Genomic DNA, 15983 nt, shown 5'->3' with positions numbered 1-15983 from the left:
TTATAACAATTCTCCCCTATTAATGTAACTAAATCTGCCTTTTTCTTCACTGAGTGCATTCATAAGTGTTTGTGGGATCATAACGCCGCACAAAGCTTATGTAGCAGTTCTGTAATAAGGCAATCTGTCATGTCAGCACTGACTTTATCAGAAGCCGCAGAGACAGAACGTGTCTGTAATAGCTTGTAAGTGGAAAGTTAAGGGATTTACTTTGTGGGAATTATTTTGTGAGAGTAGATATATATACTGTTTTTATTTGAAAAAAAGAAGCATGTATATATCCTCAATGCACTAAGTATGAGTTATTATGTGAAAGCCAATACATCCTTACTCACTTCCTTTCATATTCCTGATCCATAACTCTAGCGACACATAGGCTGATGGATAAAGGCGTTAAATGGTTTCACCATTTACAAGTCACCTGAAGGTCTTCATTTTGACGTCTCTGTTTTTTATCTTCATCCCTGATCTAAGGGCGCTTTTCATAAGAGGCTAAAGTTATAAGGTATTTCGAAAGCATGTAGTCTCTATGCAGGCAATAAACGAGACTTTGAAAGGGAGGAATCTTATTCTAAGTGTTTCCAGACCGTAGGTTGCGTGATGTGTCCCTATCACTCCGTGCCAGGTGTTGTGTGTGGCTGCTATCGATTCAACAACTATGCTTCCTCATCTCAATGACATCATTACAGGCTGCATGAATATTTCACTGTATCCATCCCAACATTTCAGAGGCCGAAATATTTCAAATATTTGGGATGGATTTATTTCTACTGGGCATTGTACCATATTCAGTTTGCATGGTCACTGAGGTCCGTGATATCAGTCATATGTCAATGTGTCTGACGCCAAAATACAAGTAGATAAGAGTATGGTGGGTCACCTAGGAAATATACACTATATGGACAGAAGGATCAGACCACAACTCTTAATCAATAAATTCAGGTGTTTTATTCAGTCCCATTGCCACAGGTGTATAAAATCCAGCACCTAGCCATGTAGGCTGACTTTACAAACATTTTTTGAAAGACTAGGTCCTTCCAAAGAGCTCACTGAATTCCTGCATGGTACTGTAATAAGATGCCACCACTGCAACAAGTCAGTTCATGACATTTCTTCTCTACTAGATATTCCAAAATCAACTGTGAGTGGTATTATTATAAAGTGGAAGTGTTTAGGAATCACAGTAACTGAGCCAACAAGTGGCAGACCACGTGCAGTTACAGAGCAGGGTCAGCTAGTGCTGAGGAGCATAGTTCATAAAAGTCACCAGCACTCTGCTGATTCAGTAACTGCAAAGTTCCAAACATACTTTGGCATTAACATCAGCACAAAAACTCTGCCCCGGGAGCTTCATGACATGGGTTTTCATGGGCGAGCAGCTGCATGCAAGCTTTACGTCACCAAGCACAATGCCAAGCATCAGATGGTGTGGTGTAAAGCCCGCCACCACTGGACTCTGGATCAGTGGAAACGTGTACTGTGGAGTGAAGAATCATGCTTCCCAATCTGGAAACCTGATAGATGAGTCTGGGTTTGAGGAATATCAGGAGAACATTACCTGCCCACTGCATTGTTCCAACTGTAAAGTTTGGCGGAGGAGGGATAATGCAATGGGATTGTTTTTCAGGGGTTGGCCAGGCCCGTTAGTTTCAGTGAAGGTAAATCTTAACGCTTCAGTATACCAAGACATTTTGGACAACTGTATGCTTCTAACTTTGTAATAAAAGTTTGGGTGAGGCCATTTTCGGTTCCACCATAACTGTGCCCCAGTGCCCAAAGCAAGGTCCATAAAGGTAACCATGGTTGGGTGATTTGATGTTGAAGAACTTGACTGACCTGCCCTGACCTTAACCCTATCAAACTCCTTTGGGATGAACTAGAATTTAGAAAAATGCAATTGCTGTACAACAACAGCATGTTTGTGCTTTTAAAAGACAAAACAGGAATACGTAAACCCACCTATAGGGTATATTCTTAACATTTGCTCCTGTTCTATGTTTTTGACCCGCACCTGGTTTTTGGCTCACAATCATTGACCAAAACACTGGCCTTAGTTGATGCTTATTATTGTCAAAGTTGTATACTTGATGAGTAGTGCTATCTATCTTCGTACTATGTGTGACAGTGTGTTATGTGCACTGTGCTATTTAATTGTACGTATACTACTGACAGTTTCTGAGATCACATATTTGTATTCTTCCTTACGTCTCTATATTACAGTATATTTGAGAAATAAATAAAACAGATTTAGGCTACATTCACATATGCGTTTTGGCATTCCGGTTTTGAGATCTGGCAGGGGATCTCAAAATCAGGCCCAAACTGTTCCTTGTTGTCCCCATGCATTCTGAATGGAAAGAGATCCGTTCAGGATGCAGCAGAATGTTTTCCGTTCCATCAGCATTCCGTTTTGTTACCAGACACAAAACCGCTGCAAGCTGCGGATCGTATGCATACTGATGTGTAATTAAAATTGCACCGTTTTTGTAAGGTTTTGAGATCCTCTACCTGATCTTAAAAACTTAAACCAAAATGCATATGTGAAAGTAGCCTTATACATATAAATTTGCTCTGGAGTTTATTTAACTGCTAAGAAAAGCTATAAAAACTGTTTGTTTGCTGTCTAAACAGGAATCTGCTGCCTAGAAACAATGATTCTCTATGCGTATGAGCAATCCTAACGGCCATCCCTTGTCAGCATACAGTGTAGGTGTTTGCTACATGTAAATGCAGCTCTTACCTCCTCTGACGAGCAGATAGTTATTAGGAACGAAAACGAACAGATCATTCCTGATAATTGCCTCTTTGTTAACCCATGTAAAGGGGCCTTTAGGCTGGGGGTGCACGGCAGTGGCATTGCAGCGTGACATGCAAGGTGCTGCCACTGTGACCACAGAGTCACAAAAAACCAACAGTGTTGGATTTCTTGCAATTCTGGGGTTGTGTGCATGGCAACTTGCAAGTCGCATTGAGTTCAATGACTGCACTGCTACACAAAGATCATTGGTGACAGGATGGCCGAAAAAATTAAGAGCCATGTTCAATGGACAAAGATTGAGGTTTCCATGCAATGGTGCCTTTTTTGTTTCTCTGACGCATTGCTGTGTTTTTTAATGCACAAAGTGTAAATTTAACATGACAGTGGAATAGGTTGGATTGACGAGCTCAGTGAATTTCGGTGTGGCATTGACCCAGCGAGTCTGTTTGATCTGTTCACAGATGCAATGTCAGCGCATGGATTTCGTTTCCATGGCTTGAGTTGTTGCACACAATCCTCAGATCACTGTGCCAAGTGGCGTAAAGTATACTGAAATTAGAAACACTTTATGGGAGATCTGTCATAGACCAGCGGTTTACACCAGTCTGTGATATCCCCTGCACTGCTGGAAGATGCTCCTGATCTATAATGATATTAGGTGCATCCACCGGCAGTTCATGCACCATTAACAGAAATCAATGGCATCTCTGAGCTGCCATAGATTTTTATCTTCATTGATGCCAGAAAACTGGCATAAATAAAGATAAATGTATTGGGCCTGCTGACCCCTCCCTACCCTCACCACGTCCCTTTTCAGAAAGTGGCGAGGGTGAAGCGGGGACGGGGACGGGGACGGGGGGGGGGGGGTCATAGACCAGCATGAAATGCCTGTCTTTGATAAATGACTACCAAAGTTTTTCAAGAAACACCACCACTCTTGCCCAGAGCATGTGTCTGGTATTGCAGCTAAGTCTCTTTCACTTGGTAGATCCTGTTCTGCAGTAGCACACAGAACCCATGAACAGACGGATACACATTCCCACAACCCTACTGTAAAGGAAAGCTTCTGTGAAAGAGTGGTAGAGAGCAGTAAAGAAAGAGGGGGATTACCATTTTAATATTCATAGCTGTCATATAACCGAAGATCGCAGTGTAGCAAAGCATCCATTGAACTAAAGAGGGTTGCAGCGTGACTCGCTAATTACCACATCTGGGATCCTAAGAATTGCCAAAAAAGTCCAACAATGCTGGATTTGTTTGCGATTCTGGGTTTGCATTCACGGCAACTTGTGAGTCACCTTGTGAGCCCATTCAATTCAATGGCTGCATTGCTACACACAGCGATCCTTGGTCATGCAGCACTTGTTATGTTCAAGATCACCGATGTTTGGGAGTTCTTTTGCATTTACCATGTAGTATAGCTGACATAGTATACTAGTTGTAGGAAGGCGCAAGGGTCCGTCGTTGACGGAAAGTATGTGTCACCGAGGTTCCTGGCCTCGGTGAAGTAAGAGCCGGTATTTTCAGGTGTCAGCGGCAGCTAATGCTGATTGACACTTTACTATTTTAGTATGGCTGTATAGCTGATCAGGGGCAGCTCTTACTGAGAGTAGTCAAGGTGCTGGGTGTGTGACTACTCCCCACGTTCCAGGCCGGGTCTTGACTGGCCTAAAAAAAAAAAACAGCCGGCAGTGTCAGCTGGGAGTGATTACTTCTCTTTGACAGAGGAGCTCTGGCAATCGCTGGTGTGGGATCTGAGCCCTGTGCTGGGCTGAAAAACTAAGACCTGTGTGTTGGGAGTGCAGGCCACCTAAAGCCTGCATTTGAACTGATGGAGGCAGAACCACCGACAAGGTGACTTTTTTTATGCAAAAACTTTCTACTCGGTGTGAACAAACACCAACCTTGCAAAGAGTGTTTTTGTTTGACCTTATGTGTAGATAAACTCGGACATTTGAATTGTGAACTTGTACTTTGCCTCTGTACTGCACCTGCTTATCCCAACTACCAGAGCGAATCCCCACATAGTATACCATGTAGTATAGCAACTGACAAAGAATTTGGAGTAATGTTGGAAAAACTAGTAATAATGTAATGGGTAATGACTCATTATTCTAGCTTTTAGGTTGCATACTATTAATAATAATAATAATAATAATAATAATAATAATAATCTTTATTTACATAGAGCTAACATACTCCTTAGCACTGGGCATCAGTCAGCAGATTTGTACCTATGAAACTGGCTGACCTGTTACATGTATGCTTGGAGCCATCTGTGCTGGTCCCATGTTCATAGGTGTCCTCATTGCTGAGAAACATGAAGTTTTAATACATGCAAATTAGCCTCTAGGAGCAATGGGGGTGTTGCCGTTACACCTAGAGGCTCAGCTCTCTCTGCAACTGCCGCACCCTCTACACTTTGATTGACAGGGCCAGGCAGTGTAAACTTCATTATGCCTGGTCCTGTCATCTCCTAAAGTCATTTAGAGTGTAGGGGACGTGGCAGTTGCAGAGAGAGCTGAGCCTCTAGATAGAACGGCAATGCCCCCATTGCTCCTAGAGGCTCATTTGCATGTATTAAAACTTCATTTTATCAGCAATGCTGGGACATTGCAGAGTATCTAACTGACACAAGAGTTTACAATCTAGGAGGAACAAGGGAGTTACAAAAGGTAACAAATGTTTTGTTTTTTTGTGTTATGGGTCAGCCATCTTCCAGGCAGTACACGTAAAGCTGTACGAGACGCTCGCCTGTATCTGTGTGACCATAGACATAAGAATCCTATCAGACTCTAATTCGATTTTTGATCTTATTCTATCTTATCATGGTTTATACTGTGTATTGATATGCACAATACTATAGAGTCAGGCAGAATGTCTCTGTCGCTGGTTTCCAGTACTTGTGGCATCAGACGCGTGCTGGGTGGTACTGTAGTTACGGGGGTCACCCTAAGGTTAAGTGTATATTACTTCCACGGGAAGAAAGTTGAAAGTTGTGTTAAGTGATTACGGGCAGGTTACATTTATTAGCAAAGTTATTCCATAGAAGCTGTGATTTCATTCCATATAGGGAGATCATTTTAAGCAGAAAAAGTGGATTATTTCAGTAGCTGAATTGAGGAAAGATCTTTCAGGCATCAGATGAAAGGAGAAATGTTTATGTATTTTCGGCACATGGAGTAATCTTATAATTGGGAGCACTTGTTAGCATAATAAGGATGAAAGAACGCGGCCTGTGAAAGGGGAGCGACCTGCTGCGTTTCAATGCTTTTCCGTCCAAGCACGCCCTTGCAGACAGAATTGCTTATATATGGCTAGCACAGTGTTGTTCTTAGTCATTGGCAGAGCCTCCTACAGAATAAGCCACATCTCCGAAAGATACCAGAAACATTAACCATTACTTTATACTACATGGAGAGCCCTTTGGAGCCAATGCAAACTCCAGTTTAGTTGCCTATGTGTCATTTTTAATACACAATCACACACAGCAAATTTGCTGCAAAAAGTTCTGTTACTTAAAATCAGTGTTTTCTAAAACATGTCTGCAAGTCCCATTCAGATGAGTAAGACCATTGCAGGATTTTCTGCAACCAATCTGGTACGTGTCATTTCAACTTAAAGTGGATAGCATGTGAATAATGAAAAACTTTAAATCAGACTTCATATAATACATGACAATCTCTTTCAATCCAGCCCAGAGATCTCCGCATTCATTGCTCCTATTGCTCTGCTAGATTTATTTCCGGTTGGCAGCTCAGGGGTCGTGAACATGTGCTTTCTACGGCAGCTCGTGGCAGTTGAAGGATGGAACTGAGCATGTGCGTCCACCTCACCTCAGCAGGTGGCGCTATACAGATGGATTTCATTGAATAACTCAGTGGCTATACCACATTTTTAATTACATGTGATTACAAAAATATTCAGATCCAGGTGCTGGTTTGAAAACTGTAGAATATTTTTAATAATAATAATAATCTTTGTTTATATAGCGCCAACATATTCCACAGCGCTTTACAATCAGGGGGTTCATTTTTAGAGGAATATCTCATTTAAGGCATTCAGCTCCTGCAGTCCCATAGAGAATAAACACAGTGGCATCAAAGCATGCTTGACCTGCCGCTCCATTCTTTACGGCACACGGGATCTCCATTGTCGTGGTTAGCGGGGATCTTAGTGATCAGATGCTCACCAATTAGATGCATTGATTTCATGGCACAACCTCTTTAACGCAACACAAGCCACACAAAGTCAACGTAACGTATGCTACATCTGTATTGTTATAACATGGGACCAGAGGTAAGGAATATTAAATGCAATTGGGGATCAACTGGACGCTGGGCAAACTCTAGGGTTCACTACACAAGAAAATTAGTTGCATAACATTAAAATGGAGGTATCTGTATCTGGTCTTCTTACTTCAACTCAGAAACTGATGATTGATGCAGATCCTAGCATCATGACACCCTAAATAAGTAATACTATGGAGACCACAATTAGACCCAGATGGAAGTAGATATATACATTTTTGCAAATGACTACTTTGAAAAATATGGTGTAACAGCAAAATGTCATATTTCTGGAGCCCCAGGACCACTTTTTTAAACGTGTTATTGACTATTGAAGAAAGATGTAAATTACATCTTTACTTTAGTTATTGGAGCACATTTTCTAAGGGACTTGCAACTATTTTAGGCATAAAAGAGTTGCAAGTCCTCTTTTTTACGTGTCGGGGGCCACCACAGGGGGCCCAGACTCCAGCCCCGAAAATTTACTAACATTTACAGCTGGAAATACACCAGGCATAAATGCTAGCGTAAAAAGCCAGACTCATGGACTACCACAGATGCGCCTAATTTATTTATTATTTTCTTCCTATTATTATTCTAATAAGTATATTTTATTATTTACAGTGCCTTGCAAAAGTATTCACCCCCTTGACTTTTTTTTGTGTTTTTTTACATTACAGGGAGTGCAGAATTATTAGGCAAGTTGTATTTTTGAGGATTAATTTTATTATTGAACAACAACCATGTTCTCAATGAACCCAAAAAACTCATTAATATCAAAGCTGAATATTTTTGGAAGTAGTTTTTAGTTTGTTTTTAGTTTTAGCTATTTTAGGGGGATATCTGTGTGTGCAGGTGACTATTACTGTGCATAATTATTAGGCAACTTAACAAAAAACAAATATATACCCATTTCAATTATTTATTTTTACCAGTGAAACCAATATAACATCTCAACATTCACAAATATACATTTCTGACATTCAAAAACAAAACAAAAACAAATCAGTGACCAATATAGCCACCTTTCTTTGCAAGGACACTCAAAAGCCTGCCATCCATGGATTCTGTCAGTGTTTTGATCTGTTCACCATCAACATTGCGTGCAGCAGCAACCACAGCCTCCCAGACACTGTTCAGAGAGGTGTACTGTTTTCCCTCCTTGTAAATCTCACATTTGATGATGGACCACAGGTTCTCAATGGGGTTCAGATCAGGTGAACAAGCAGGCCATGTCATTAGATTTTCTTCTTTTATACCCTTTCTTGCCAGCCACGCTGTGGAGTACTTGGACGCGTGTGATGGAGCATTGTCCTGCATGAAAATCATGTTTTTCTTGAAGGATGCAGACTTCTTCCTGTACCACTGCTTGAAGAAGGTGTCTTCCAGAAACTGGCAGTAGGACTGGGAGTTGAGCTTGACTCCATCCTCAACCCGAAAAGGCCCCACAAGCTCATCTTTGATGATACCAGCCCAAACCAGTACTCCACCTCCACCTTGCTGGCGTCTGAGTCGGACTGGAGCTCTCTGCCCTTTACCAATCCAGCCACGGGCCCATCCATCTGGCCCATCAAGACTCACTCTCATTTCATCAGTCCATAAAACCTTAGAAAAATCAGTCTTGAGATATTTCTTGGCCCAGTCTTGACGTTTCAGCTTGTGTGTCTTGTTCAGTGGTGGTCGTCTTTCAGCCTTTCTTACCTTGGCCATGTCTCTGAGTATTGCACACCTTGTGCTTTTGGGCACTCCAGTGATGTTGCAGCTCTGGAATATGGCCAAACTGGTGGCAAGTGGCATCTTGGCAGCTGCACGCTTGACTTTTCTCAGTTCATGGGCAGTTATTTTGCGCCTTGGTTTTTCCACACGCTTCTTGCGACCCTGTTGACTATTTTGAATGAAACGCTTGATTGTTTGATGATCACGCTTCAGAAGCTTTGCAATTTTAAGAGTGCTGCATTCCTCTGCAAGATATCTCACTATTTTTTACTTTTCTGAGCCTGTCAAGTCCTTCTTTTGACCCATTTTGCCAAAGGAAAGGAAGTTGCCTAATAATTATGCACACCTAATATAGGGTGTTGAAGTCATTAGACCACACCCCTTCTCATTACAGAGATGCACATCACCTAATATGCTTAATTGGTAGTAGGCTTTCGAGCCTATACAGCTTGGAGTAAGACAACATGCATAAAGAGGATGATGTGGTCAAAATACTCATTTGCCTAATAATTCTGCACGCAGTGTACAGCCTTAAATTCAATGTTTTGTTAATATGAATTGTATGTGATGGATCAGAACACAATAGTCTAAGTTGGTGAAGTGAAATAAGAAAACTATATAAATAAAACAATTGTTTAGAAATAGAAAACAGAAAATTGGCATGTACGTATGTATTCACCCCCTTTGTTAGGAAGCCCATAAAAAGCTCTGGTGCAACCAATTACCTTCAGAAGTCACATAATTAGTGAAATGATGTCCACCTGTGTGCAATCTAAGTGTCACATGATCTGTCATTACACATACACACCTTTTTTGAAAGGCCCCAGAGGCTGCAACACCTAAGCAAGAGGCATCACTAACCAAACACTGCCATGAAGACCAAGGAACTCTCCAAACAAGTAAGGGACAAGTCAGGGTTAGGTTATAAAAAAATATCCAAATCTTTGATGATCCACAGGAGCACCATCCAATCTATCATAACCAAATGGAAAGAACATGGCACAACAGCAAACCTGCCAAGAGACGGCCACCCACAAAAACTCACGGACCGGGCAAGGAGGGCTTTAATCAGAAAGGCAGCACAGAGACCTAAGGTAACCCTGGAGGAGCTGCAGCGTTCCACAGCAGAGACTGGAGTATCTGTACATAGGACTACAATAAGCTGTACTCTCCATAGAGTTGGGCTTTATGGCAGAGTGGCCAGAAGAAAGCCTTTACTTTCAGCTAAAAACAATAAGGCACATTGTGAGTTTGCAAAAAGGCATGTGGAGACTCCCAAAATGTATGGAGGAAGGTGCTCTGGTCTGATAAGACTAAAATTGAACTTTTCGGCATCAAAGAAAATACTATGTCTGACGCAAACCCAACACATCACATCACCCAAAGAACACCATCCCCACAGTGAAACATGGTGGTGGCAGCATCATGCTGTGGGAATGTTTTTCAGCAGCCGGGACTGGGAAACTGGGCAGAGTTAAGGGAAAGATGGATGGTGCTAAATACAGGGATATTCTTGAGCAAAACCTGTACCACTCTGTACGTGATTTGAGGGTAGGACGGAGGTTCACCTTCCAGCAGGACAATGACCCCAAACACACTGCTAAAGCAACACTTTGGTGGTTTAAGGGGAAACATGTAAATGTGTTGGAATGGCCTAGTCAAAGCCCAGATCTCAATCTAATAGAAAATCTGTGGTCAGACTTGAAGATTGCTGTTCACAAGCGCAAACCATCCAACTTGAAGGAGCTGGAGTAGTTTCGCAAGGAGGAATGGGCTAAAATCCCAGTGGTAAGATGTGGTAAGCTCATAGAGACTTATCCAAAGTGACTTGGAGCTGTGATTGCCGCAAAAGGTGGCTCTACAAAGTATTGACTTTAGGAGGGTGAATAGTTATGCACATTGACTTTTTCTGTTATTTTGTCCTATTTGTTGTTTGCTTCACAATAAAAAAAAAAATCTTTAAAGTTGTGGGCATGTACTGCAAATCCTCAAACAATCCATGTTAATTCCAGGTTGTGAGGCACCAAAATACGAAAAAAGTCAAGGGGGGTGAATACTTTTGCAAGGCACTGTAAGTCTTATGACGAATCTTAGGGCAACACAATGGGGAAACTAAGACTGGAGTGAAAAGCTGGTCTTAGTAAATGTTCCCCATTGTCTGCGGGGCGAGAAGAAAATGATTGTTAAACACGCAGCCTCACAACAGAACAATGATGAGAAAGTTGTTCTGAGTGACATTGTTTTACATCATGAGGGAGATGTAATTGATAGCTCATAGACTGACATGGCAGCTTATTTGTTCGCTCATAGAAACAAACCCCAGGCAAAGTTTGATGAGAGGGAATTAAGCATGAACCAGATTAAAGAGAAAAAGGAATACGGCTGATTCATCTAGTTTCACCTTCGGGTGTGTCTGGGATAACATCTTTACCATACATATGTATTTCTCATTGTACTGAGATTATGAATTTGGTAGAAAATAGTTGTAGAAATAGAACAGACAGACGTACTTTACACACAAGTAGAGAAAAGATACTGTACAACACTTTCTCCCTCCCCCGTCATATTCATGACACATTAAGAGCATATTCAAACGTGGCAGAAATGTCTGGGACTGAAAATGGGGCCGGTCCTAATAAGCCCTTCAGCTGGCGGTGGATCCGCCAAAGTTGTGTAGACGCACCGCCATATCCACCGCTGGTCCAAATGTAAGCCAGCTCCCTCGGCTTAAGTTTGAGGCATAGAAAATGATGAATGAGACAGGCCCATCCACGCCACGTACCCCTTTTTTAGACCTGGCGTGAGTGGAGAAAAGTCACAGATTGTGGGTCAAATAACCTCAGCGCCAGAAATACGCCTAATATAGGCATATTTCTGACAGTAAATGACTTCTCTTTTTTTGAATTCCCTCCTGATTCAGCCTTTTAAAACTGCATCATGTGGCCGTACCTAACTCTAGCTGCAGACCTCGTGTAATAGAAACCCCTCCTCTGCTCCCATTGTACATGAAGAGATATGGATGTGTGGGGTGTTGGCTGGAGCTGCTGCAAGGTTTGGTGGGAAGTCATAAGGTGCGATCTTTTTCACATTGCTGATTTACAGTGGTCTTACTCATACTGCTTTGTAATTCCGAGCGGGCAAGACAACAGTCCACTTTGTAAGCTACACGGCTGTAGAATGGGCTCACTTTTAGGCTTTCTTGGCAGGATGCCCCATTCTTCCAACCTATAAGACTTATTTATTACCTGCTAAGTTTGCTAACTATTATTGCTGCCTGGCCTACAGACTTAACCATCTGCCGCGCTTCACAAGATAATACCGTTTCGGGTTTTTTCTACCTGGTAATATTACTTTCTTTGCCTCTGCAATAGTAGTTAAAACCAAATTACTGGCAGTGTCAACTATCAGATTGCTATTTTACCCTGAGTGGCATTAATTTATGAGTTCTTTTTTGACAATGGATTATGGCACATAGAGCGCTGGTTTATATGTGTATGTAATGAATGAAGGTCTGGAAATTGCATCACACGCTATGTGCCCTTTTACTCTTGGATTACCGACACCGGAGGTGATTTCACTACCTCCTTGGATAAACGCCTTTGTGCTGTTCCTCCTCTTCAGTTGCCCGTTTCGTGCACAGGACATTCGGGCAGATCCTACACTTGATTGCAGCTTGGAACGCTTCATGTACCAAGCTTCCTGCTGCAATTAGGGGGAGTTTATTTGCCATGGTAAAATGAATGGCTAATTCTGTATACTTTTTCCTAAATGATCCCTTCAGATGTGTTTGCAATTACAAAAAAAAACCCACTAAAAATCTTTTCCTTGCTATGAGAAACCCTTAGGGTGCCATTATTTTACGAATCCATTCATTTTACTAATGGGTTGTTCTAATAATGAACTGAAAACAGGCACGAGTAGAAAAAAGTAAAAGTCAAATGTAAAACTGTGTTATATTTCGAATGCTATAGCGTGTGTTTTTTTTTATTTATTACAGAGCTCTCGTACTGCTCGATCAGAGGAGGACCGTGACACTTTATGGGATGCTTGGGGATCATGGAGTGAGTGCTCAAGAACTTGTGGCGGGGGAGCCTCATATTCTCTACGGAGGTGTCTTAGTAGCAAGTAAGTCATGCCGGTTCTTACTTATATAAAAGATTATATAAAGACCCCTAAAACGAACGGAGTGGCAGGTCAGACATGCACTATGCCACTCCATTTATCTCTATAGGAGTTCTGGATATAGCCCTGTACTCGGCTGTTTCCAGAACTCCTAGAAAGATGAATTCTGCCACAGTGTGCATTCTCGACTTCCCACTCCGTTCATTTTGGGGGACTCCGTGGGGTATGAGGTACCCATTCTCATGATCGTTGGGTTCTTAGCAGTAGGAACCCCACCAGTCTAGTAGTTATACATTTGACAAGCGGAATACCCATTAGTAAATATATGGCTAGTTTATTCCGGAAACAGCACCGCACTTGTCCATGGTTTTTGTCTGGTATAGCATCTCCGATTATTAGGACTGAGGTGTAACATCACATACGCAGGTGGGAATATTAGGGTCCATTCACACATCCGTAGTGTATTGCGGATCTGCAATACACCCAGCCGGCACCCCCATAGAACTGCCTATTCTTATCCATAATTGCAGACAAGAATAGGACATGTTCTATTTTTTTTCCGGAGCCGCGGACCGGAAAATTGGGTGCGTGCTCCGAAAATGCGGGTGTGGACAGCACACTGTGTGCTGTCTGCATCCATTCCTGCCCCATAGAGAATGAATGGGTCCGCACCCGTTACGCAATTTGCGGAACGGATGCGGACCCATTCTGCGGACATGTGAATGGACCCTTACACAGATATCTACATATTACACAGATAGCTAGTGCAGTTGCACTCAGCTGAGCTTGTGCGACAGAGGCACAACACTCTTAACAGTCTGCATTACAGACAGTCAAGGAGTGGGATGTGGTGCCAAAGAAGCCATCACGTAGACAACCTTCACTCAAGAAGTCACCCTGACAAACATATGTTAACAAGTGCACTATGCTAATGTGCTAAGGCTGCTCACCCTTATGAAATTACCCTGCAAGGAGCAGCCTCTGGCAGCTATGTTACTTTGCGGCAGATCTCCCTTCCATAAACCCATAATTTCTAACCTTGTATCGACTTATGGTTTTGCAAATCTATCACTTACCTTACGAACAAGCTAAATAATAGACCCAGATAATGAAGAAGCTAGAGAATCCAATGTACCGTACATATGAAATGGGTGTTTTTTACAACCACTGTCGTGTTGCATTTTTATTCTTTTTATATTTTATAAACATAATGCTTTTATCCTCCAGGTCATTGGATGGACTTTTTATGTTTTTAAATAGTTTGTTTTACCCTATGAGAAGTTCTGTAATGTGACACCTCCCGACCTTTGACTGCAGCATGATGGTCTTTCTTTTGCTGTTTGTATATGTAACACTGTCTGTGCATTTGATGTGTAGACTTGATGAAGTATGTGGTCCGCGTATAAAACACATTTGGGGTCATTTATCAAACTGGTGTAAAGTAGAAGTGGCTTAGTTGTCCTAGCAACTAATCAGATTCCACCTTTCATTTTTGACAGCTCCTTTGGAAAATGAAAGGTGGAATATGATTGGTTGCTATAAGCAACTGAGCCAGTTCCACTTTACACCAGTTTGATAAATCTACCCTAATGTCTGAACACACAAAGAAACAGTTTTTTGATTGTAACTATTGTATCCCTCTTCTGTCAGCGGTAGTGTCAGTTAAAGGGGGTTTCCGTTTTTTTTATACTGATGTATAAATGATGTCAGTGCTCATTATCTGCATTTACAGTGCTGTGAAAAAGTATTTGCCCCTTTACCGATATCTTTTATTTTAGCACATTTGTCACTCTTAGGGTCCATTCACACATCCATGTTTGTTTTGCGGATCCGCAAAACACGGACACCGGCAATGTGCATTCCGGCACTAATAGAATATGCTTATTCTTGTCCGCAATTGCGGACAAGAATAGGGCATGTTCTATTTTTTTCGGGAACGGAAATGCGGACCTGGAAGTGCGGGTGCACGGGTGCTCTACCGAGCACACGAGTATAATGGAAGTCAATGGGAGAACCCGAGCATTAAACCAGGCACCCCCTGCTCCGAAGAGGGGAGGGTGCCTGGTTCATAGGAAAATGTCAGAAATTGATGGAAACACCACCGAAATGGTTCGGGAACAGCATAGGGAGGATGTCTGGATGCATCTTGTACTCCCAGATCACTGCTGGGAACGATGTTGTCCGAGTAGTACGCCACTTTTACAGACAGGTTATCTCACTGCCTCAACAGTTGCACCGGCCCACCGGACTGGCAGTATTCTTTTCATCACAAGGTTCCCCCAACCTCTGGCAAGTGCCTCATATCGTAGGTACTTGTATAGGCGCAGCACGTAGGGGTGGTGCCTACATTCTGCGCTACCACTCCCATTTAAACAGCCCGAACTATCTTTCTGGCACCTATTTATATTATGTACTAGAACCCATCTGTACATTTATTTAACTTTTTTCCCTTCTGGATATGTATTTTTTTTCCCCCTATCAAGTACATGTTTCCCCTGATGAGAGTAAAATCGAAACATACATGTAGGGACTAGCTGCACTAGGGCACTTTAGGGACAAGTAGCTTGAGGGCAAGGTTCCGGACGGGGTCGTTCTTTTCAGGATGGGTGCTCCGTGACTAGGACGTTAGGGCCAGCACAGCACCCGTTCCTTAGGGCTGTCTAGGGATCTAGCGCCCCTCCTTCTGTACCTGTCTGGTACTTGCGCTCTTTTTTATAGGACCATACTCATCGTTGTGATTCTGCGAAGTCTGGATGAACCGTATTATCTGGTTGGACTAACGGTTATTATTTTTTTTGTGCTGCCGTGCACCTTTATGCTAGAGTTTTATCGAGTACTCTAAGTAGCTGAATATTGTTTCTGTTTTGACACATCCTAAGGGACTATTATTAATCTGATAGATTAAAAGTTATGTTTTAATGAGAATCACCATTCATTCCTTTCCGTTTCTGTAAAGTGCAAATGCTGCCAAAAATTACAAGGAAGAGGCACTCCGATACAACCTGTATATCACATAAAGGAGGGCCTCATTCACATTGTGGTACAATTGTTCAGGTAGTGGGACTCCTACACTCATAAAACCTATGCACTAAGTGAAA

The 15983-nt window shown here is 42.2% G+C and overlaps 1 protein-coding gene across 3 annotated transcripts in view; it reads left to right on the top strand.

Moving 5' to 3' along the window:
- Positions 1-15983, top strand: part of ADAMTSL1 (ADAMTS like 1) — a 1022249-nt gene that overhangs the window by 744538 nt on the left and 261728 nt on the right. For all 3 annotated transcript variants that reach the window (XM_040417238.1, XM_040417239.1, XM_040417240.1), the window contains one exon: positions 12761-12888. In XM_040417238.1, coding sequence (XP_040273172.1) covers positions 12761-12888 — 128 coding nt within the window. The remainder of the gene's footprint in view (positions 1-12760; positions 12889-15983) is intronic.

This window comes from Bufo bufo, chromosome 2 (assembly GCF_905171765.1).
Source record: "Bufo bufo chromosome 2, aBufBuf1.1, whole genome shotgun sequence".
NCBI lineage: Eukaryota > Metazoa > Chordata > Amphibia > Anura > Bufonidae > Bufo > Bufo bufo.
Note: the sequence above shows the minus strand (reverse complement) of the source record. Positions and strands in the feature narration are given on the sequence as shown.